The sequence below is a fragment of the Rhinolophus sinicus genome, linkage group LG02, assembly GCF_036562045.2.
Source record: "Rhinolophus sinicus isolate RSC01 linkage group LG02, ASM3656204v1, whole genome shotgun sequence".
NCBI classification, from domain to species: domain Eukaryota; kingdom Metazoa; phylum Chordata; class Mammalia; order Chiroptera; family Rhinolophidae; genus Rhinolophus; species Rhinolophus sinicus.
In genome coordinates, this window is record NC_133752.1 from 73,062,919 (window position 1) to 73,086,063 (window position 23,145).

General features: G+C 33.2%; 1 protein-coding gene across 11 annotated transcripts in view; it reads left to right on the top strand.

The window, feature by feature from the left end:
• The window catches only part of N4BP2 (NEDD4 binding protein 2), a 71,903-nt gene that overhangs the window by 27,498 nt on the left and 21,260 nt on the right, over positions 1 to 23,145 (top strand). For 10 of the 11 annotated variants that reach the window (XR_012493727.1, XM_074324577.1, XM_074324576.1 and 7 more), the window contains 8 exons: positions 3,490 to 3,578; positions 7,581 to 7,657; positions 11,837 to 11,992; positions 13,607 to 15,978; positions 16,603 to 16,688; positions 17,214 to 17,259; positions 18,924 to 19,108; positions 22,110 to 22,228. Coding sequence is in view for 10 of the 11 variants with exons in the window: in XM_074324577.1 (XP_074180678.1) it covers positions 3,490 to 3,578; positions 7,581 to 7,657; positions 11,837 to 11,992; positions 13,607 to 15,978; positions 16,603 to 16,688; positions 17,214 to 17,259; positions 18,924 to 19,108; positions 22,110 to 22,228 (3,130 nt within the window). In the remaining variant the exon portion in view is untranslated. Of the gene's footprint in view, positions 1 to 3,489; positions 3,579 to 7,580; positions 7,658 to 11,836; positions 11,993 to 13,606; positions 15,979 to 16,602; positions 16,689 to 17,213; positions 17,260 to 18,923; positions 19,109 to 21,403; positions 21,541 to 22,109; positions 22,229 to 23,145 lie in introns of those variants that run through there. The other variant, XM_074324579.1, reaches the window with a different exon arrangement.

Here is a 23,145-nt window from a genome sequence, read left to right on the forward strand (position 1 = left end):
CCCCCCTTTCTCCTGCCTCCCCCCCCTACTACTCCAGTTCAAGCCATTGTTCCTTAGTCTAGTTGTGTAGGACACAGCTCCCTGGCCCATGCTGGTATTACGAGCCTTGCGACCTCAGCGTTAGGAGCATACTGCTCCAACCACCTGAGCCACCGGGTTGACCCCAGAAAACATTTTCTTAGTATTTGTATTTTGAGAGACATGTAGCTTTTAGTTATAATTAACTTTAATTTATATAACTAACGTATACATAAAATTATAACACATCTTAATGCTACATAATAAGAGGTAAAAGAGGTAGTCTTATCTCCTCAGAGCTGTTATGAGGATTAAACGAGTTAATTTTTGTAAAATGCTTAGAACACTGCACGTCGTGTTTAAGTTTCATTTAATCAACGGAGATTTTTTCAGAAATAAATCGTATTTCCTACTTGGGTTTCAGAATGACTCAAGATAGGTATAGCTGTCTGGTATGCTCTGGTTCCTGTTCCTAAAATGGAATTTACATTGTTAACCACTAGTTTTCCCTAGGTTGGCTTAATTTTTATGGAAGTTAGTGTAAGAGTAAAAATGGCTCTCCTCAAACTGAATCTGCAGGGAGATCATAGGTAAAACATTAAAATCTTTATTAGTGCACTGTCTATTCACTGAAGATGGTTTTATCAGTAAGTGTTTAGTTATATGAATAGTTTGGATTTCGAATGGGGAATCTTATTAAGACATATAGACAATATTTTACTTAGCCATTCATGATACACGCACTGTGAAGGTGATTCTTGAGTTTACTGTCTTCAGACATTGTTAAAATTTTCTGTATTCCTTCTTGAACTAAATATTAAAGTAAGAACTCAGGAATATGAAAAAAAAAGTCAACACAACTAAAAATAAAGGAAACCATATGATATGGTAAAGAGCAATCTTGGATTTGCCAGTTACTCACTGCGATCCTGTGCAAGTTATTTATACTCCAAGCCCAGCCTTCATCTGTGAAAGGACATAATAATAGTTAACCCCTAGGACTGTTGTTAAAGTTAAATCAGAATGAAAAATGCTTAGCAATGGTTCAACATGCCCTTACTATAGCAACAACCACAGCAATAGTAATATTAAATTTATAGGCAGAATTCTTTTTTAAACATCTTTATTGAGAAATATTTCACATTGTTTTTAGTATAGAGTTGTACAACTATCACCACAATCAATTTTAGAACATTTTTATCACCTTAAAAAGATCCAGTACTAATTAACAGTCACTCCTCATTTCTCTTCAGCCTCTCTCGAGACAATTACCAAACTACTTTCCATCTCTATAGGTTTGCCTATTCTGGACATTTTATATAAGTGGAATCATATACTATGTGGTCTTTTGTGAATGGCGTCTTTCATTTAGCATAATGTTTTCAACATTCATCCATGTTGTAGCATGTGTCAGTACTTCATTTCTTTTTATGGCTGAGTAATATTCCATCCTATAGATATGCCATATTTTATTTATCCATTCACCAGTTGATGAACATTTGGGTTGTTTTCCACCTTTCGGCTATTATGAATAATGTTGCTGTGAACATGCCTGTCTATGTCTAACATTTTCAGGAACTGCCAAGCTGTTCTATAAAGCAACTGCACGATTTTACATTCCCACTACTAGTTTGTGAGGGTTCCAACTTCTCCACATCTTCACCAACACTTGTTAACATTTTCTGACTTTTTGATTATAGCTATCATGGTGGTTGTGAAATGATATCTCATTGTGGTTTTGATTTGCGTTTCCCTGATAGCTAATGACGTTGAGGATCTTTTTGTGTGCGTATTGGCCATTTGTTTATCTTTGGAAAACTGTTCAAGTTTTGCCGTTTTTAAATTGGATTATTTGTCTTTTTATTATTGCATTGTAAGAGAGTATACAAAACTTTTAAAACTTCCAAATAATTTTCTTATAAGGCTTATTTATTGTGGTTCATTATTAATTTCCTGAATTATTTAATTTCTTGGAAAAAAGGTAGTTTTATAAGAAAACCTCTTGCACAACAGTATGTAATAATGTTTACTTCAATCATTACATCTTGTTTTTTTTGGTGTTTATATTTTTTGTTTGTTTTTAAACTTTGTTTTGGAATAATTTTAGATGTATGGAAAAGTTGCAAAGGCAGTATAGAGTTCCTATATACCCCTCATCCATTTTCCCCTAATATTAACATCTTATATAACCATGGTACGTTTGTCAAGACTAAGAAGTTAATATTGGTACTGAAAAAGTTTCCTAGACCCAATTGCAATGTGTGTGTGGAGGCTGAGGTCGCAAAGCTCGTAATACCAGCATGGGCCAGGGAGCTGTGTCCTACACAACTAGACTAAGCAATGTGTGTGTGGAGGCTTCCCCACACCAACAAGCAATTCTAGGACAAGTCTGACACTATCTACCTAGAGATAGAATCAGATTCCACAAGTAAAGTGCCCAGTCCCACAAGACCGCCCTTTACTTTAAATGTTAGTCACAAACCTGCTTTTGACTCATGGGCTACAAACTGGAGGTTCCAGTGACCCCCTCCTTGGGTTCGATTAATTTGCTAGAGTATCTCACAGAAGTCAGGAAAGCTTTGTTTACTCACAAGATTACTGATTTATTATAAAAGGATATAACTCAGGAACAGCCAGATGGAAGAGATGCACACAAGGTGTGGGGAAAGGGGTGGGGCTTCTGTGACCTTGAATCCAGGTGTGCACCTCCATGTGTTTACCAACCTGAAAGTTCTCCAAACCCTCTCCTTTTAGGTTTCTATGGAGGCTTCGTTACATAGGCGTGATTGATTAAATCATTGACAACTGAACTCAGTCTTCATCCCCTCTCCCCTCCCCTGCAGTCTTGGGGTGAGGCTGAAAGTTCCAACCTTGTAATCATTAGGTTAGCACTGAAAACCAACCCCAAATCCGTAGGTCCTGTCCAAAAGTCACTTTATTAAAGTAAGAAATATCTTTAAGCTCTCATCACTTAGGAAATTCCAAGGGTTTTAGAAGCTCTGTGCTAGGAACAGGATGAAGACCAAATATATATTTCTAATGATATATCACAGTATCTCAGGTACATTACTTTTAAACTCCAGACTTTATTTGGATTTCAGTTTTTCTACAAAAGTCCTTTTCTGTTCCAGAGTGTTATCCAGGATACCCTGTTGATTTTAGCATGATACTGTTTTTGATAACTTTTTTTTTTCATTTGTGCTGTTTATATATGTAACACACACATAAAACTTAGATCATATAGATTTTCTCTGATTATAACTTTAGTATTTATTTAGTATTCAAATTATTATTGAATATTTACTTGTACTTTAATTTTTTCATATACTCATAAGTGCTATTTAGAAGTAGAGCTGTGAGTAAAATTAACATATACTATGATTTTCAAAGTATGAAAAGATCAAATTTTTAAAATACCAAGGCAACACTTAATATTATTACTAAAAATTATTTTCTGTTTGTGTTTTTCAGCAAAAGAAGCATTTGAGAAGAAGGTATCTCCCATAATAATAGATAATACAAACCTACAGGCATGGGAAATGAAGCCATACGTTGCTTTGGTTTGTACTATAATTGTCATAAGTCTATAATAATGGGTTTGAAATTACTTGGGATGTTAATTACATAAGTGAATCTCAAGCAAAGTGTCCTTGGACGGTCTGTAACTGAGCTTTCTCTGGTCTTCAACAAAATGAGAAAAATAGGAATAGTTTTTCTATAAAGCTAAATTTTTTTGGGTTTTATGTCCAGGGATTCAAATACTTATTTCTTATTGCTCTTACTTGGCAGGATCAAAATTTGGTGGTTCTTTGTTATTCACCAAATTTCTTTTGAAATTTTGCTATTTTGAGAAATTCAGAATTCTATAAATTCAACTATTCTCAGTTGTCCCAATTTGCAAGCTTCCTTTTTTGCCCAGCTTTGATGTCACCTTTTCCAGGAAGTTAGCATACATTAACTTACTAAAAAGCTGAGTTGGGCAATCTTTCTGCTTTAATGCCACCCTGGCTTACTTCTGTCATAGCATTAATTAAGCACACTGCTTTTATCAGTAGGCCATGGGTTGGCTAAGTATTTCCTATAAAACACCAGATAGTAAATGTTTTCGATTTTGGGGGCCACATACAGTATATTGCATATCCTTTTTAAACAAAACTTTAAAGGTATATAAACTATTCTTAGCTTCTAGGCTGTACAAATACTGGCTGATGGGCTACATTTGGCTCTAGGTCATCTACCGGGGGTGCCAAAAAAAATGTATACACATGACTTGTATTCATTTTTTGTTATAGGTATATGTTGAGTATTACAATTTTAATACAGTTTTTTTCCTTTCTTAAAATGTGTATACATTTTTTTGGCACCCTCTGTATATATTCGTGAGGGTAGGATCCTTGTTTTGTTCATCATTGAATCTTCAGGGTGTAGCACTATGGTTGGCATATAGTAAATATATTTTCCTTGAGTAAATTGATGAATGAAGCTTTTGTGAGTATGGGGTATTGTTTCGTGTGTTCCCTCAAGATTAGCACATGGCCAGCAGATGAAAGCTTAATTTATGCTTCTTTAGTGAATTAATAGTATTTCCTCTTTTATGTCTTCAACACATCTAGCCAACACATCTCCTTTGCTGTGCCTAATGCTCTTGTGCTATTTTGAAGGTCTGATCCTCACTCTTCTGAAGAAAATTATGTGTCCTTTGAAAACAAAGGAGATTTTACTTTTGTGCAGGGGAGTAGAGGAAACAAAAAGACTCGTTTTTAGTATATTGGGAACTGAAATTTGGTTTGCTTTCTGGCCTTGAAGAGTTCCTAATTTCTAGACTAATATAGTCGCCACAGGGATACGCTTTCCCCATTAACCTTACTTGACTTCTCTGTAGGTTTTCCTTAGCTTCCTACTATCATCTTAGAAAGTTCTTTAACACTTTGTTTTCCTGCTTACAGAGCAAAGAAAAACCCAAATTATTATGTTTGTGATTTTTCATTTAGCCTTTGGGCTTCTATGTTTTCCTTTCCCTATATTTCTTATATATAAAGCTGTTTTTTCAGCATTGATTTCTTGGCTCTTCCCAACTCTACTTAGAACTATAAAGGACTCCTGCTTGTCATAGAGTGCCAAACTCATTTTTTAGATAACAGAATTACTGTGGAGAAGGAAGATCACATTTTGCTTCTTTGGTAGAGAGATAAAGAAAGTTGTGGGGGAGTGGAATAGATTGGAGATAACTATTCCTATCTTGACTATCATTTACAAAAGTCGCTAGGTAGTGAGTTGGGGATCAATAAGGAGCAGTCAAGTATGTTTAGTGGCAACTTACAAAACTGTCACTTTGCTTTAAATATATATATCTTCCCTGTGGGCTAGCATAGAACTTACCAAGTCAGAATCCTCTCAGTTAATATAACATGTTAAGATTTGCCTATTGATGTAGGAATTGAAAAGGTCTTTAAATTCATAGTCTCTCTCTCCCTTTTTTTTATCCTGTGTGTGCATTTATAGTTAATTGATCCTAAGAACTGCATGACACCTGTTAGGTAATTAGAGACCAGGCTGTTGCTAGGACTGGAATAATTTGTATGAAATTTAGTGCTGAGGCGAGGAGATGGAAGTGAATACGCTCATTACAGGGTGTTATGTAACTTCCTACTTTTCCTGGGTTGACGTTTGGGCTTTTCTGTCAGTAATGACATAAAGTAGCAGTGACCACTTTTGGCATCTTGTCATAAAACTGAGGGGATCAGTAGTAGGAGTTGAGGTCAGAGCTGTAATGGTGGTTGGGAAGATGGTAGGGCAGATTATGCGTGGGCTCATAGATCACTTAAGTACTTTGGATTTTACCTTGAGTGACATGGAAGTTGTATTGATCAGCTCAGGTTGCCATAACAAAATACCACAGATTGGCTTACACATCTGAAATTTATTTTCTCACCGTTCTGGAGATTAGAAGTCCCAGGTTAAGGTCCGGCGGGGTTGGTTTCTGGTGAGAGTTCTCTTCCTGGCTTCCAAATGGCCATCTTCTAGCTATGTTCTGACATAGTATAGAGAGTGAGTTCTCTGGTGTCTCTTCTTATAAGACACTAATCCTGTCAGATCAGGGCCCCACCATTATGACCTCATTTACCTCCCTACAGGCCCTGTCTCCAAAAACAGTCATATGATGGGATTTGGGGTGGGTGTAGGATAATGGATTTCAAAAAGTTTAGGTTTGACTATGTTAAATTCAAACATAGGTAGTTGGAATGAGTAGTTGGATCTACGAGTTTGGAGTTCAAGAGTGAGTTTTGGGCTAACGATACAGTTAGAGAGTCATTACCATATGGATAATATAATATTCAATGCCAGCGAATGGAGTGATAGTACTGAGGAAGAGAGTGTAGATCAAGAGAAGAGGACCAAGGACCAAGTCTGGGGTATTCATTCCACTGTGAGACGAGGTCTAGGTGAAAAAGAGGGACCAGCAAAAAAGACTGAACAGCCGCTCAGTGGGATAGGAGGAAGAGCAATAGTGTGCAATGAAAAGTGTAAGAAGAGATGATGAAATGTGATGGCTGCAGCTGAAGGTCAAGTAAAAGAGTACAGAATTAACCATAGCATTTTTTTCAATGTGGAAGTAATTCATGGTCTTGATGCCCAGTTTCAGTGGAGTAGCCATTGCGAGTGGGTTTAAGAGGGGCTAGAAGGAGAGGAATTAGGACAGAATATTATTATTTTGAGACATTTTTTCTACAAAGGGGGACAGGAAAATGGAGAGGTAGCTGGCAGGGGAAGTGGGGTTAATAGTAAGATGGGAGAAGTAACTGAATGTGATGGGATTGATTTAGGAAGGAGGGAAAAATTAATGATGCCTCAGAAAGGGGAAAATTGCTGAAATTATCCTTGAAATGGAGAGGAGATGAATCGAGTGCATAAGTCTAGGGCTTGGCTTTTTAGATTATAGTCATATTAGAGTTTTGAGAAATAAAATGAGATATTACTTAAAATAGTTTTAAAATTATAAAAGTTATGCATAAAAATGTCAAACCCTAAAAATGATGTCCTAAAATCTTTCTCCCTTGAGGTAGATACTTCTAATAGTATTTTTGAGAATATTTCCAGAAGATTTCTATGCATGTGCAAATGTGTAATCCGTTTTTACCCAGCTGACAATTCTGTGTCTTACTTTCTTCGCAATTTATATTAAGGATGTTTTCTCATTAATACATATAGAATTTAAAAAATTACCGTATAATATTTTCATTGTATGGTTGCTCATTCCTTTATTTAGCTAGTTCCATAAGCTACTGAGTTGGGTGCATTTTTTTGCTGTTACAAATAATGGTGAACTGGGTATCCTGGTGTGTATATATATTCACATTCTTACATAAGTATTTCATCAGTAGCATAAATTTCTAAAAGTTAATTGCTGGGTCAAGGAGATTAATTTACCAGTTTAACAGACTCCTCAAGATTAGATAATCTTTTAGGTTCTTTTAGTTTTAACGTGCTATGAATTTGGGTATACTGAATTTAATTTCATAAAAGTAATTATTTTTAAATGCTTTTGTCTTTTTTGTATGTAGTCTCAAAAACATAAATATAAAGTCCTTTTCCGGGAACCGGACACATGGTGGAAGTTCAAACCAAAGGAACTTGCAAGGTATAACTTGGAGAGTATCTAACATATATTTTTATTTCATGATAGTGATAAAAAGTCTATCTAGATTTTTTTCCCCTTATGAATAATGAATGAAACAAAATGGATTAGATTGCAACTTTGCCATTTAAAATTTGATAACAAATTTTGTATTGCCTATAGGCCATTTTTTTCAGTTTATGAATTTGTATCTTTTTGTTCCAAAATCGAGTTAATTAACAGAAAAATTCCAATTGTCTTACATAGTCCGTACTTTATTACTTAATAATATAATGTCAATATCTGAAACTAGAACAGACCCTAGGGTTTGGCATACCTGAACCATGTGCTACTGGGAGGAACAAATTATTGTAGCTGCCTAGTGACTTAGAATACTGGAAGAAAGTGAGGAGTTATAAACAGATAAAAGGTACCAAATGTCTGGTTGTCCAGGCATTTCAGCCTCCCTCCCCACCCTTCCTGCCATTCTTTATTTGACTGTTTGACTTGAATAAAAATGTTACTGAGGACATGGACATACAATGTGTTTTTCTTTGTGCTCTATACTCCCTCAGAGATAGCCATAACTTAATTTTGGTCAAGGTACTTTCTTGTTGGTAATTTTAACTAATTTCTATACTAACTAAAGGACAACCTAATTTTAATGTATTCACAATGTTGTGCAATCAGCCATCACTTTAAAAAGAAACCCCAAACCTGCTATAAGTCACTCCCAATTCCCGGCTTCCCTGGCAGCCACTAATAGGCTTTTCTTTATGGATTTGTGTATTCTGGACTTTGCATATAAATGGAGTCATACTGTATGTGGACTTTTGTGTCTGAAATCTTAACTTAGCATAATGTTTCAGGGTTCATCCATGTTGTAGCATGTATCAGTACTTTATCCCTTTGATTCTTTTGATACGTTATCTGTATAAATGAGTGAGATTGACCTACAAGTTTTTCTTCCTTGCCCTGCCTTGCCTGGCTTTGGTATCATGGTTTTAGGTTCGTTCATAAAATTAGTTGGGAAGTATTTCTTCTTTCCCTCTTTTATGAATTTATGTAAGTTTGAATGATAGAATTTACTGATGAAACTGTCTGGATCTGGTTCTTTTCTTTCTGAGAAGATTTAGTTGAAATTTTTCCATTACACGAAAGTTTTCAAATTTATTAATGCTTAACAAGTATAGTATTCTCTTACCATTTACATCTCTGCTGCGTCATACTTCCCCTTTTTATCCTAGTATGTTTATGTGTATCTTCCTTTTTTGTTAGCCTTTTCAAATAAACAACTCTTTGCTTTGTTGATCTTTTTGTTGTAAGTTTGTTTTATATTTAATCATGTCTACTTCTCTCTTATTATACTTTCTTTGCTTTTCAAGAAAAAAATACCTTTGTTTATTTTTATTTTAAAAAATCTTTACCTGAAAGTTTAGGTCATTTTCTAATAGGATTTGTTGTTATAATTTTCCTGGGTGCGATACTATGTTAGCTTCTCCCAGAACTTGAATATATTAATATAATACTTTTTAAAATTATTTATTTTCTAATTTATATTATGATTGACTTTATTCTTTAACCCTTGGGTTATTTAGAACTATGCTTTTAAATTTCTGAACAGATGGTTTTTAACTTTATCTTTTTTAAAAACTGGTTTTCAACTTAACTACAGTAGGTAAGATTGTGCAGTTTGTGTGATACTAATTCCCTGATATTTTTAAAGACATTTTTTATGGTTTAGTTCATTGTCAGATTTTTAATAATGTTTCATGTATGCTTGATAAGAATATATACTGGTTATATTGTGTTAATGTCATTAAATCATGCTTGTTAATTCTGGTGCTCACATCTCCTATAGCTTAATTTTTTAAAAAAATGTTTGATTAATGTTTAAGAGAAAGGTGAGGAAATCTAAGTGGGTAGTGTGTTGAAATCTCCCTGTATTGTGTTGAATATGTCAGTTTCTTCTTAGAATTCTGCCTATTTTCACTTATATATTCTGAGGATATTTTTTGAAGTGCATAGAAGTTTAAGATTTTTATATCACTCTAATTAATTGAACATTTTATCTTTGTCTAGTGATTTCTCTTATCCTTAATATTAATTTTTATTTTAAAGTCTAATTTTTCTAATGCTACTAGTACTACACCAGCTTCCTTTTAGTTAGTATTTGAGTGTTATTTCTTTTTTCATACTTTCAATCTTTTATTATCTTTATGTGTAGGTGTATCTCTTGTAACCAGTATGGCTGGCTTTTAAAAAATCCATTCTATTCATCTTTGGCTTTTAACTTATAAGCTGAGTTCTTTTACAGTTATTTTGATTATTCATATAATTGGTCTTGTTTCTTGCTGTGTATCTCACCTTTTCTGGGATTTTTTTTTTTCCTATCCCAGAAAATTATGTATTTGAATTTTTGTCTCTGATCATGCCTTATTTTGGATTTTTTTGATTGAATGCAAATCTTCTTACTCATTTTTTCCTTCTTTGCTAATTTGGAAATTATATACTATTTTCTTTTAATGGTTACATTAAAATTTTTACTATGTGGACTTTAAAGGTTAACCATTTTCTTCACTTTCCTCCTCACAAATACAAGGACTTTTAAACATTTTAACTCTGATGCTTAACTTCCCTACCAACTTACATGCTGTGATTGTCCAGAATGTATAGATAGTGTTTGTTTTCACTCATGTAGTTATTGCTTTGTGCTTAATTTTTTTTCATCATAGACCTTTCATCTGGGAATTTCCTTCTGCCTAACATTTATCTTTTAGGATTTCCTTTACAGTGTAGGCCTGCTTCATGTCAAACTTGTTTTTAGTTTTTTTTTTAATACCTGAACTATGTTTTATTGTCCTTATTCTTTTAAGATACTTTTGATGGTTGCATATATTTGAGATCGACAGTTTATGATTCTCTTCTGACTTCCATTTTTGTTAAGTCAGCTATAATTCTAATAGTTGGTTTCATTGTAGACGACTAGTTTTTTGTTTTATGTTTTTTAAATTTCTGGTTGCTTTTAGTATCATCTCTATCTTTGGTGAATTATAATTTCATTACTATGTTTCTCGTTGTGGGTTTCTTATTATTTGTTTGGGATTTGTTGGACTTCTGAGATCAGGGTGATTTCTTTCATCAGTTCTGGAAAATTCTCAGCTATTTTTCTTTAAATTGCTTCTGTCCCATTTACTCTCTTTTCTCTTTCTGGGACGTGGATTAGACATATAGACCTTTAGACATTAGACCTTTTTGCTCTGTCCTCTATGTCTATGTCTCTTAACCTATCTTTCATATTTTCTATCTCTTTGCTTCTCTGTGATCTGAACCCAGACAAGATCGAGGTAGGTATATATGAAAGCCAAATTTGCCAGGTGGCAAATGCTAATAATAACCCTGGGATCCGGACACTAAGCCTTGGTCCATCCTGAGATAGAAGAGTTGCAACTGAGATGTTTTCATTAAGACAGGACCCTTGAGGGAATAAAGCATACCATTGGGCCTCCTGGAAGATGGAAATCCAGATGCTGTATGAATGAAAGCATCCCTACTTTAAGGCCTAAAGATTCCCATATATTAGGTTCAACTAGATGTAAGCTAATGAAGAAAAACACACAAAAAAATAAGCCATCATGAGTAAAAGCACAAATATAACAAACTTCATATTTGGCCATCCGGAGACTTCAGGTACTAGGAATTTTTTTTTCTTTGCTTGAACTTAAAATATTAAAATATATGTTTGCTTTAATTCACTTAGAATTCAGTTTTATTGCAACAGGAGGACCCTTTGTTCTAGTCTGCCATACTGGCATAAGTAGAAGCCTTTGTAGGGGAATTTTTTTACTTGCTATTTAAAACTAATTAAAGCCTGGAAACAATGGTCATATTCTTATGAGATTTTTTTTTTTTTCAGAGCTTGAGAATAATTTCTCTTAAAGTTATTAGGATCTGCTCATTTTTTCCCAAGTTGCTAAAGATGTTTAGAAAAGATTATATGGAACAATTAAGAAAATGGTAATTTAAATCATCCTAAATAAAATGAAAATTAGATTCAAATGACATATATTGTTAATTAAAATAAACCAGTTTTGATATTTTTGTGTTAGAAATATATTATTGTTTTTCTTGACATGATGTGTTTTGATTTTTTAAAAAACTTAATTACCAATATTCCTTCTATCCTTTTCTCCCCTGAAATAGGCGTAATATTCATGGGGTAAGCAAAGAAAAAATAACAAGAATGTCGGAACACTATCAACGTTTTGTTTCAGTGCCAATAATCATGAGTTCTTCAGTTCCAGAGAAAATTGAACGTATTGAGTTGTGTGCATATTCTTGTGAGGACAGAAGTTCTAGGTAGGTTAAAGTCCTTATGTACTAACATTCAATTGGAAACTTAATTTTTAAAAATGTGATAATATCGGATCTTGTGAAATCACTGTCAAATAACTTTAAAAATAAGGTAGATTAGATATTTGTTACTTGTAGGGCTTATATATAGTCTTACCTGAAGCAGGATGTATATGATTAGCAAAAGGTAAAAGTTTATATGGCTGATGACATGGGAGTTTTTTTCATTGTCCTCAGGGTTTTGCGGGTCCATGTTTATACTATGAATACCCTGTCTTCATTATGTAACTTCCTGCTATTCCAGTACTTATCAGTTACCTTATCTCCTCTGTTATTATTTTGGATAAGTCACATCACTTAATTTCCTTAGGTATTAGTAAAAATACTCTTTCAAGCTAGTCTCGTAAAATTTAATTATTAATGATATAGTTTTACTAAGTAATACAAGTCATAGCCTTTTGAAAATTTGCAATCCAGGATAGTACTGATTCTGTTAAACATTTAGGACATACAAACAATGTAATAAATGAGTAAAGAAGAACCTTAAATATATAGAGAGGTCTGAATCTCCCGTGTTTTGTGACAGTAAGGGATGGAGAAGCTCTATGAAAAAGGAGTTGGGAGATGGGAAGAGAAAATGTGTAAATGCCCTTACATTGAGGAGCAGTGTTGCATAGTGGTGAAGAGCATGGGCTCTTGAGCTCTATTTTCTGGCTTCAAATCCCAAAGTTTTGTAATCTGTATCTCTCTATACTTCATCTCTTCATTTCTAAAATGGCAATAATAGTACTTTGCTCGTAAGGATCTCATAAGGATTATGAATTCACACTTTTAAGGAACTTAGAATAGCATCTGGCATATAGAAAACTGAGTGCTAGATGTGATTTTGTAGGAAGGCTTCATGAGAGAGGTGGGGCTCTGAGAGTACCTGGAATAAAGAAAGAAAGGAAGGAAGATTGTTGACAAATTGAATAAGGAAAAGGGCATTGAAGTTGAAAGTGTAGTGATTAGGTAAAAGTGCCGTGAGTCTGAAATTAACATCACAGATAGTTTTAAAAAATTTAATAAGCGACATCTCAAATGAGAGCTCTCCTCCCTTTCTCTCATTTCTCTTAATTGTACATATCAAGTTAGTTGACTCTGACTTTGTAAATGAAGCTTAAGCATTTTCCTCTATAGCAAACGACAGATAGGTGGTAGAGAGGCATACTTAGTTTCACATATATTAAGCTTAAATAGGTAGGAAAGAAGCCAGGGAGGGAGTGTCCTAATCTGGAAACAAATTTAGAAACTTAACTTTAATATTTATGCATAAGAATCACATCACCTGAAAATCTCATGTTTTTTATTCAATTCAAAAAAAGTTTTGATGCTTCCTGTATGCCAAGCATAGTGCTAGATGTTGGAGTTACAACAAAGGAAGGGATGTATTCATAGTGTATTAAGGAAAGATCAAGCTTAGCTTTTATAATTTTAATGTAGTGTTTTTCTGTACTTTTTAGAATAAATAAATGTTAAGTGCCCTGTCTTTCAGTTAATTAATGCTTCTTTAATTTAAATCATAATATTAATGGTAACATTAAGAGACTTCCTTATAATACTTAAAAAAAAATCTTACAGCCCAAGAGACAATGAAGATATTACCTCTGAAAAAGAAGAAAATGTTTTATCCTCATCTTTGAAGCACTTAGAGTTCATTGAAGAGAAGAAGCTTGAAGTGACCAAAGAAACTATGTTACCTGAGAATGACACATGTCTTCCTAATGCATATTTAAACAAAGGAAGAAAAGAAATAAGTGATACGAATGCTAACATTCAGAGTGCTTTCATTCAGAAAGTTCCAGAAATGTATTTTTCTGATTCTGAAAGCAGAGTACGAGTAACAGCCAAAAGTGAAAAAGAAGAGCAAGTAGAAATGATTTCTGAAAAAGAGTATAGTAAAACTGATGCAGATAGTTTTATGGAAGGAATGTCACCTAGCATTAGCTATGGTGAAAATAATCAGGAAGTCTGTGATCTTTCAAATACTATACCACTTCAAAATGAAAACTCTTCACCTGGCGAAATATTGGAAGAAAGAGCAATGGTAAAGAAAAACACCTTTGGAAAACAAAAAAGCATATCAACTTTGGAAAAGTGCCCGCAGCATGAGCTATCAAATTTTGTTGGTGATTGGCCAGTTGACAAGACTATTGGTCAGAGGACAAAAAGGAACCGAAAAACTGAAAAAGCTTTCTCTGTACAAAGTGACACACATAATCGCCCACCATCACACAAAGTATTAGATAATAGTCTATCTATGAATAGAGATCATATCCAGCAACGAGGATCTCCACCTGAAAATGTAGAGGATGACAGGTCACAGTGTGATGCTTCAGAATCTTTCAGTAGCTGTAACTATGATTCTTATAAAAATACTGAAAACTCATTCAACATTGTGGGTGACTGGCCTTCATCTGATTCTTTAGCTCAGAGAGAGCACAGATCAAGAGTGCCAAAGGTTGGCTTAAATGAACCCAATCCAGAATTTGGAACTAGTGACAATATGAATGAAATATCCTTATACACAGCACATGAGGCCTGTTGGGGCACAAGCCCTGAAGACCTAAAAACGTTGGGTAGCTGTACTCTAGGAAGTTCTGAAATGCCATCCGGTGAAATGACGTGTGAGAATAAGACTTGTCCAAGTGAAAAGATCCATGGGCAACACACATTGTCTCTTGTTTTTACCAATAGTGCTCCAACTATTCCTGGAGTAGTAGAACCACAAACTTTAGCTGAATTTCCAGAAGGAAGGCCTAAAGAAGTCCCTGGAATAGAAGTAGACATATGTACACAGACTGAACCACAGGATTTTGCTCTCTTATGGAAAATAGAAAAGAATAAAATTAGTGTTTCAGATTCTATGAAAGTATTAATAGGAAGATTAGATGGATTTAAACCAAAAGATTTCAGTATTAACTCAAAGTTAGATGTTCAAGAAACAATTCCATATAGGGTAATGTATGATAAGAGCACATTTGTTGAAGAAAGTGAGCTTACCAGTGCTGATGAATCTGAAAATCTTAACATTCTTTGTAAACTATTTGGATCCTTTTCATTAGAAGCCCTTAAAGACTTATATGAGAGGTGTAACAAAGATATTATTTGGGCCACAAGCCTTTTGTTGGATTCTGAAACTAAATTATGTGAGGATACTGAATTTGAAAATATCCAAAAATCATATGATGAAGCACAAACTGGGCCATTTTCTCTGGGATTGAATTTGAAGGAAATTATTAGCCAAAGAGGAACCTTAGAGGGTTCTAATTCTTCTGTGCCAGAATTTAGCCATGCAGTTGTTATCGCTAACACTAATGTACAATCTACCAGTGATTCCGAAAAGGGAAACTCAGAGCAGGCAGAAATAAGAGCTATAACTACCGAAAAACATGGATTAATAACAAGTGTGTTTCCTCATGCCACTGTAGATCTGAAAAATACTAATGAAGTACTTCCTAATAGTCAGGCAGAACTTTCAGGTTTATATAACATTAACCAGTCTTTTTCAGGTACATTAAAACCTACTACTGTTCAAGATGTGAGCGAAGTGGAGAAGAATCTAGAAGTCACAGAAATTGGAGATAGTATTCATTCTTTGAACTTACCTGATATTTTAAACTCTGTATCGAGCACTTCAAATCTTGAATTAAATGAAGAAATTTATTTTACTGACTCTTTTGAAATAAAGAAAAATGAAAGTCTTCCAAAGGATTATGTGAAATTTCCAAACATGGAAGAATTCATGAATGAAGAAGAACAGGAAATGGAAAATATTCTAATGGCAGGGAATACTTTGTCAGCTGGAGGTAGTGAAGACGACAAAACTGAGATGTTGAATCCCACGCCAGTGATGGCCAAATCTCTGACCATAGACTGTCTGGAACTGGCATTACCCCCTGAACTGGCTTTTCAGCTCAATGAATTATTTGGCCCTGTTGGTATTGATTCAGGTAAGGAAAAAGTAAATTTACCTATATGTGTGTTTTTATGTGAATAGAATATAGAGAGTTCTATTTCAATTTAAAGTTATTTTATATGTTAACTGAAATGTAAAAGTAATTTGTATTGCCGAACTTATTTTTGACACAGCGTGTTTGGAGAGGATTTTTGAAAATGTAATTTGAAGAGCTAGAGTATTTATATAGAGTTTGTGTCCATCATGCGCGCGCATGCATGAGTGCGTGTGTATCAAGTTTCCTCTGGTATTTACCTCTTACTTATTTACACAGATGAACCTTTTTGAATCGTTGGTGCTATTCCAGATACATATAAGGCAAGATAAATTTCTTAGAACAAACTTACTGAAAAGTCTTGACTAATGAATAAATGAAATTTATTTATACTAATGGACATGAATAACTTAAATATATGAAGCATTGTATAATTGCGTCAGCCAAGAACTGTGAAAACAATGATATATTGCATAAATAAAAATATTCCAAGAGATTTAGAACTAGAAACATAGGTTAGTAGTTAATAATACAAGTTAGTATTATGATGCATAAAGTAGCTGAGTACGTTTTCTATAAATGTATAATGAGTAATGAGTGTATTTTCTTCTTTCCCCTTACAAGGGTCTCTAACAGTTGAGGATTGTGTGGTTCATATAGATCTGAATCTGGCTAAAGTGATTCATGAGAAATGGAAAGAATCTATAATGGTTGGTAGGATTCTTTTTTATAAAGAGCTTCTTTGTGTCTATTTTGTCATCTTCCTTCAATAAAATATACTGTTACAGGAAAGAGTTTTATTGCATTTTGACTTTGAGAATGAACTTTTACCACTTAACAAATTACTGATTTTTTTCCTCTTTCCAGTACTTTAGATTATTTATAGACTGACTAAATTATATAGTTAATGATCGATCAAACTCAATATATGGATCTTTTTAAGGGAAAAAAAAATACCATAGCTTTTACTCCCTAAATTTAAGACTTGCAGTAGTGATTAATTTTCAAAAAGAGTAAAAAAAAAAAAAAAAAAAATAGCATAAGAGCTCTATAAGTGGAAAAAATATGTGGATGTACTCATAATTTATAATTTTATTTATCTAATTTGTTTTACTTAGATTTTAACAAGAACGATTAATAATTTTACAAGGAGAGATGATTTCTAAAGAAAAATAATATAATCTTGTTTTCTAAAGCATCCTTCTTTGTTAATCTTGCTCTGCATTTGTGTTTAGGAGAGACAAAGACAAGAAGAAGTATCCTGCGGCAAGTTTATGCGAGGTAAAACACATGTTTTTACTTGTAATGATCTTGTCTTGATAATGAAACGTGTGTGTATGTGTATGAATTTTAACTTATTTTAAATATTCTTCTGTTACCAAACTCAAGGGGTTCGCCCCTTGGGGTGTTCTATTCAAGAATGAGATGTGGTTGTCATTAGGTAGTTTTATTTACTTGCAGCAAGAAAATGAGAGGGGATTCTCATCCAAAGCTCTGTCTCTTGGAAGGGAGGCTTAGCCATTGTTTGCATGCACTTGCACTATTTGGTCAATTGCATGCTGATTTCTTTGTAGCTGTGTAGGCTTATCTGGTTGGGTTCTTGTCAAACTCATTCTATTTACTGCTGCATCTGCAAAATACTGTGCTTCATTTTAACATTAAGCAGGAAAGCATTTAGTAAAAACAGCCCAGACCTTGAAACCCTTGTCCTAACTAACACTCCCACAAAATATGTTACCTAAGCATTTTGATTTGCAGACAAAAGTTCTTTCAAAAGTATGTTTTATTTTATTTTCATATAGAAGAAAAAAATACCCTGTAATACTATTTAGCTTTCACGAGTACTGTGGAACACATAAGATATGCTAATATGATACATGTAGTCAAGGTGTTTCCTGTTAAGATTTTGCTCTGAATGAAAGAAATCTGTTCTGCTTTGAGAGCAGTCAAGTGTTCATGTGTTTGTTTGAGAGCATCACTGAAATATTAAGAAATATTGGTTATTCAAAATTGATTAAAAAAACTTGGTTATTCTAAAATTTTATTGATGTTCGTATTGCTAGAGCACAAAAGTCAGCCTGCTTTTTCGGTACATCTGCCAAATTGAAAATATTTGATTCCAGAAGACTTCTCTTAGATAATATTGTCTTCAGTGATTAGTGCAGGTTGGCAAACCTGTTCATAAGGGCCTTCCTTTTGTGCATGAATTCCTACATATACTTGTTTTCTTTACTCCACACTGGGACTGCAGGTTGAAGATTCTTGGGAAGTGCTTTAGTTCAGACCTGTGCTCCCAAGGTAGCTTCAAGAGCTAAAGGTGTTTGAGAGCTGGGCATACCCAAGGAGTTATGTGAATGATAGTATCTGCTTGTTGGTTTTTTACCCCCTTCTCTCTAGAAAAGCAAAGGAATGTATCAGAATGTATTGATATCCCTTAGAGATATGTTACACATTAAATCCTGTTATTGTGAACTTCTTAGAATGTTCAGTTCCTTATGTTGAATATCATTTGCTCACTTTTTATTGTGTGCCTCCAGTGGGTTTGCCAAAATACTGATCCTTTCAGTCCTTGGAGTGGCTGGGCAGAGCTGACCAGAGCTGCTCTAGTTGTCACTTTGAGCTGGCTGCCACTTCTTTGTTAACTGGTGTATACATGTGTCACTATTTTTTGTGTGTCGATGTGATATGAAAAAGAGGGGGAAGAATTGAGTTGATTTACCATGATACCCAGATCATTGCTCATTTGAAATATTCCTACATTTGCATGTCATTTCTTGCTTGCACTTATGTAAAGATGTATTTTGAAACTTGAGAGTTGCATTATAAGTTCAAAGTGAAAAACCGTATTTCTTGGGTTTTTCTGAGGTAGATGTAACAGAGTGTATAATACTGAATTTGTACATTTTTTGGTTGAGGGTCTGACACTATTTATACTGCTTTTGTAGATCCTTCCCTGCTTGGGCATATTGGTCTTGATAATACTGAACAAAAATCATCTCAGAGAACAGGCAAAAAATTACTGAAGACTTTAGCAGCATCTGAAATCGATCATTGGAATACTCAAACTAAAAAAGTTTCACTCAGAGAAATAATGTCAGAAGAAATTGCCTTACAGGAAAAACACGATTTGGTATGAGTTAGTATAAATATTAAGCCTTTGTCTCTGACTCTAGGTTGATCATGTATGTTTACTTTGTGATTTGCATTTGATTATATATTTCTTAGTCTGGAATCTTCTTTTAACCTGATTAACTTAATGTTAAAATTGAAAAATGTTTTAAACACAGTTTAAATTGGAGGTTTTTGCTTCTGGAAATTAGTTGATATTCTACAACGGTAAACCAGTCTGTTGTTTTAGATTTAGTTTTTCAGGTGATTGAGCTGAATATTTCTTAGCTTTTAACATTTATGTAATTTTTAAACTCTAGAAATGTGAAAATCTTTCATTTAAAGATAATTTCATTCATAAATTAGCAATAAGAATGTCTTTGTTGTTATTTAAAGAAGTATCCATCTTTGAAACAAAATTTTTTGGAGAAAATTTTAGAAATTTAACAATTTGAATTTAAAAATTAAATACTTTTCTCTAACTTTTCAATTAAACAAGTTCAAACAGAAATTTTACTTTGAACTTTATCTATTTTTGTTCATTATTCAATATATCTAATTATATGAAGCCATAGTGAATTTGGTTTCTTTTGCATTTCTTCTTAGCCTTCTTTGAAATTCTGAAAAGTTGTATTACAGAATTTAAAATTAATAAGGAAAAAATACTTTAAAGGTTATTTAGTCCAATTCTCAAGTGAAAAAATAACTCTTAGTAAGACATTTTTACTTTCTTTTTTACTCATTTGTCTGCTCAAAGGGATACCTTTATATTTGGCTGAAATACGTAGAATTGGGGCATAAGGGCAATGATGGGATTCCTCCACCTTCATACTTATTTTCTGGTTAAATTGGAACTATGCTACCATGCCCATCTTTGCATGTTTATACCAGGGGTGCCAAAAAAAAAAAAAAATGTACACAAGTGAACACCTTGGTCAATGTTGCTCAAGCAGTAGTTCGCCGTAATCAGAAGTGTCTGGACGCTGATGGTAACCACTCTGAGCACCTCTTATAATTGCAGAAGTCAAACGTGACTTGTATTCATCTTTTGTTATCGGTATACATTGAATATTACAATTTTAATACAGCTTTCCTTGCTTAAAATGTATATACATTTTTTTGGCACCCTCTGTATAATTCAAGGAGCAATCTCTTCAGTAGGATCTTATAGTTAGTATTTCAAACGTCCTCTTTATATATATAACAAATCGGAAAAATGGATTTTCTTAAAAAAATTGGGAAAGCCTAGAATTTATGCCCAAACGATGTGACATTTTTGTTGAAATGCCATTTTCCACTACTGAAACTTACCTTTATAGTTCTAACCTGCCTGTTAATCTCTCAGTAAATTAGTAAACAAATGAGCATCTTTGACTTCCCAACTTAATGCACTTTTTTTTCTGTCAGTGATTTTGCTTGTTTTTCTGTGGGTTGGGTAATAGAAACTGTATTCTTTTAGTCCCAAGGATTCCCCCATAGGCAGACTCTCAGTAAGAGAATTTTTTTATGCTTTCTCCTCGCTCTGTCCCCAAAGGAGAAAAATACTTTGTGTTTTTTCAAAGCAAAGAATATTAAAATAAGCTTTAGGCATAATACATGAATAAAATAATTAATTTTAAGATGATTAAGGTCATAAGTTTTCAGTTTTTTGAATTTGAAATTTAGAAATTCTATGACCTGGTAGTTTGCTAGTAAATCTGATCGCTGAATTTTTTTGTAAGTTCAGATCGTAATGCATATTTTAAATAAAACATGAAATATTTTTAATTCTTGAGGTGGCTATGTCTATCACTTTTGTAATGTGTAATGTGTTGAACTTTACAAGTCTCTTTTACTGGTCAGGTGGTCACCTATTGTGGTTCCTCTTTTATTGTTAGTTGGTGTTATAAATGGCCTAAATATGGTTAGGGTTCAAAACCAATAACTATTCTAGGATTGTCCTAGATTTATATAATTTTTAATTTTAGGAATTTTCAGAAATTTGAAATTTGATAGGAAGTTATTTTTCAGACATTAGGATCTTTGTAACAAACGAAAGTATTATTAGTTCTATCACAATGTCAGCAAATTGTCTTAGAGTTAGAAATCACTATCAGAATGTTTACCATAACCCTAGGTTAGGAGTAAAATAGCACATTTTATAAAAGTTCTTTTGGTTTGGCAATTTGAACAGCTCCAAATATGACTTGTGAAAAAATAACAATTAGTAACAATTCTCATACAGCTATTTTGAAGTAAATATGTTTGAAATTTTTAAAAATTGTGAATTTTAAGATTTTCTGTCAACCTGAATTTGCAACTTATTTGTACATTGTAGTTTCTGCCCATTGAGGAGAATATGTTTTTGAGGACGTTGTTCACAGCATCACACAGTGTCCCTTTTATGAGGACCCATGGGAGAAATTTCTCTCAGGTCTCAGTACCAGAAAAAGCTGTACTTCTCCTGAGCAACTGGTTTGTTTTTATTTTATGGACACTGAGAATCTTTGTTTCCCCCTTTGCTTTGGCCACTAAGAAGGTCAGAACTGAATTTGTGACCCACCTTTAGCAATTATACAGGATTTTGTGGCATGCATTTATATACTAATTTTACTTGCTAGCTTTATATCCTGTATTCTTACCTTTGTTTTTCTAGTCTCTGACTTCTTCATTTATTTATATCCTGTTTATTTATTCATATATATCTCTTCATCTTTTTTTATATAATATAAATTGAATGTGTTGGTGTGTATGTGTGAGTATGTATGTATATATTTATATACACATACACACTTATATCTGTATATGTGTGATTGTGTGTGTATGTGTATATATTTATGAACAGCTTCAAATACTTTGTAAAAATGGGATATAAATAAATAGTACAAAATACTTATATTACTAATTTTAGCCTTTAATCGGTGAAGAAAGTCCGTGATTGCTTTTAAATTATTAGTCTTTTTGCAACAAAATAACCGTGCTTTTGGAGCAGCATAATATTATAAATTCCATTTTAAGGATGATTTTTATCTTTTTTGTTTTAGAAAAGAGAGCCCCTTATGTTTGAAAAAGATTGTGCCACTAAACTAAAGGAGAAGCAGCTCTTTAAGATATTTCCAGCCATTAACCAAAATTTTCTGGTGGATATTTTCAAGGACCACAAGTGAGTCACAACAGATTGTAGTTTCTACTGTGCTTTCACACTATGTCATACATTTTAATATTTTTCTGATAACAAAAATAATATAGGTATATTATTATAAACTAGTTAATACAATGTGCATAATGTAGAAAGTAAGCAGTTTCTGGCAATTGGTTCATATGCTTCCATTTTTTTCTCATAGCAGTTGTATATACTAATGTGTGTACATATACGTGTACCTCTTTGTTTTTGTATCTGCATACAAATATATATTTCACTAAAAAAGAGGTCATGTTTTATGTACTGTTTTGTAGTTTTGCTGGTATTTATTTTTCCTATCCATACGTAGTGATCTGCTCTTTTCTTTTAAAAATCTACAGAGTATTCCATGGTATTCTTAAGGTGATTTCTTAAATTACTGTCATTTATTTAAATGTGCTTCTATTTAGGAACTTTTTGACTATGAGAAAAATTGGAAACTATGTTGTACTGAGCATCGTTGAACATACAATTTTGGGTACATGGGTGAATACTATTGCAGACTAGCTCTTAAAAGTGAAATTGCTGGTTCAGAGTGTGTGTATTTAAAATTTTATAGCCAATGCCAAATGTCTTTTGATAAATGCTTTCTCTACTAGTTATATGCACTGATGATGTAACCTGTCCTGGATAATAAGAATCTTTTGTATGTCAATGGTAATTAAAAAAATAAATTTGTAAAAATTAAAAAAATACTCTTAAAAATGTCTGTCAATCTGATGGGAAAAATATTTCATTGTTGTTTAAATTTTTATTTTCCTGATTACTAGGTTGAATTATTTTTTCATTCATTTCTTTTTCTATTAATTATTTAGTTACTTTTTTCCTGTTTTCCTTTTGGTTGTTTATATTTCTTTCTAGATTTGTGAGAGCTCTTTATATATTATGTATAGTAATCT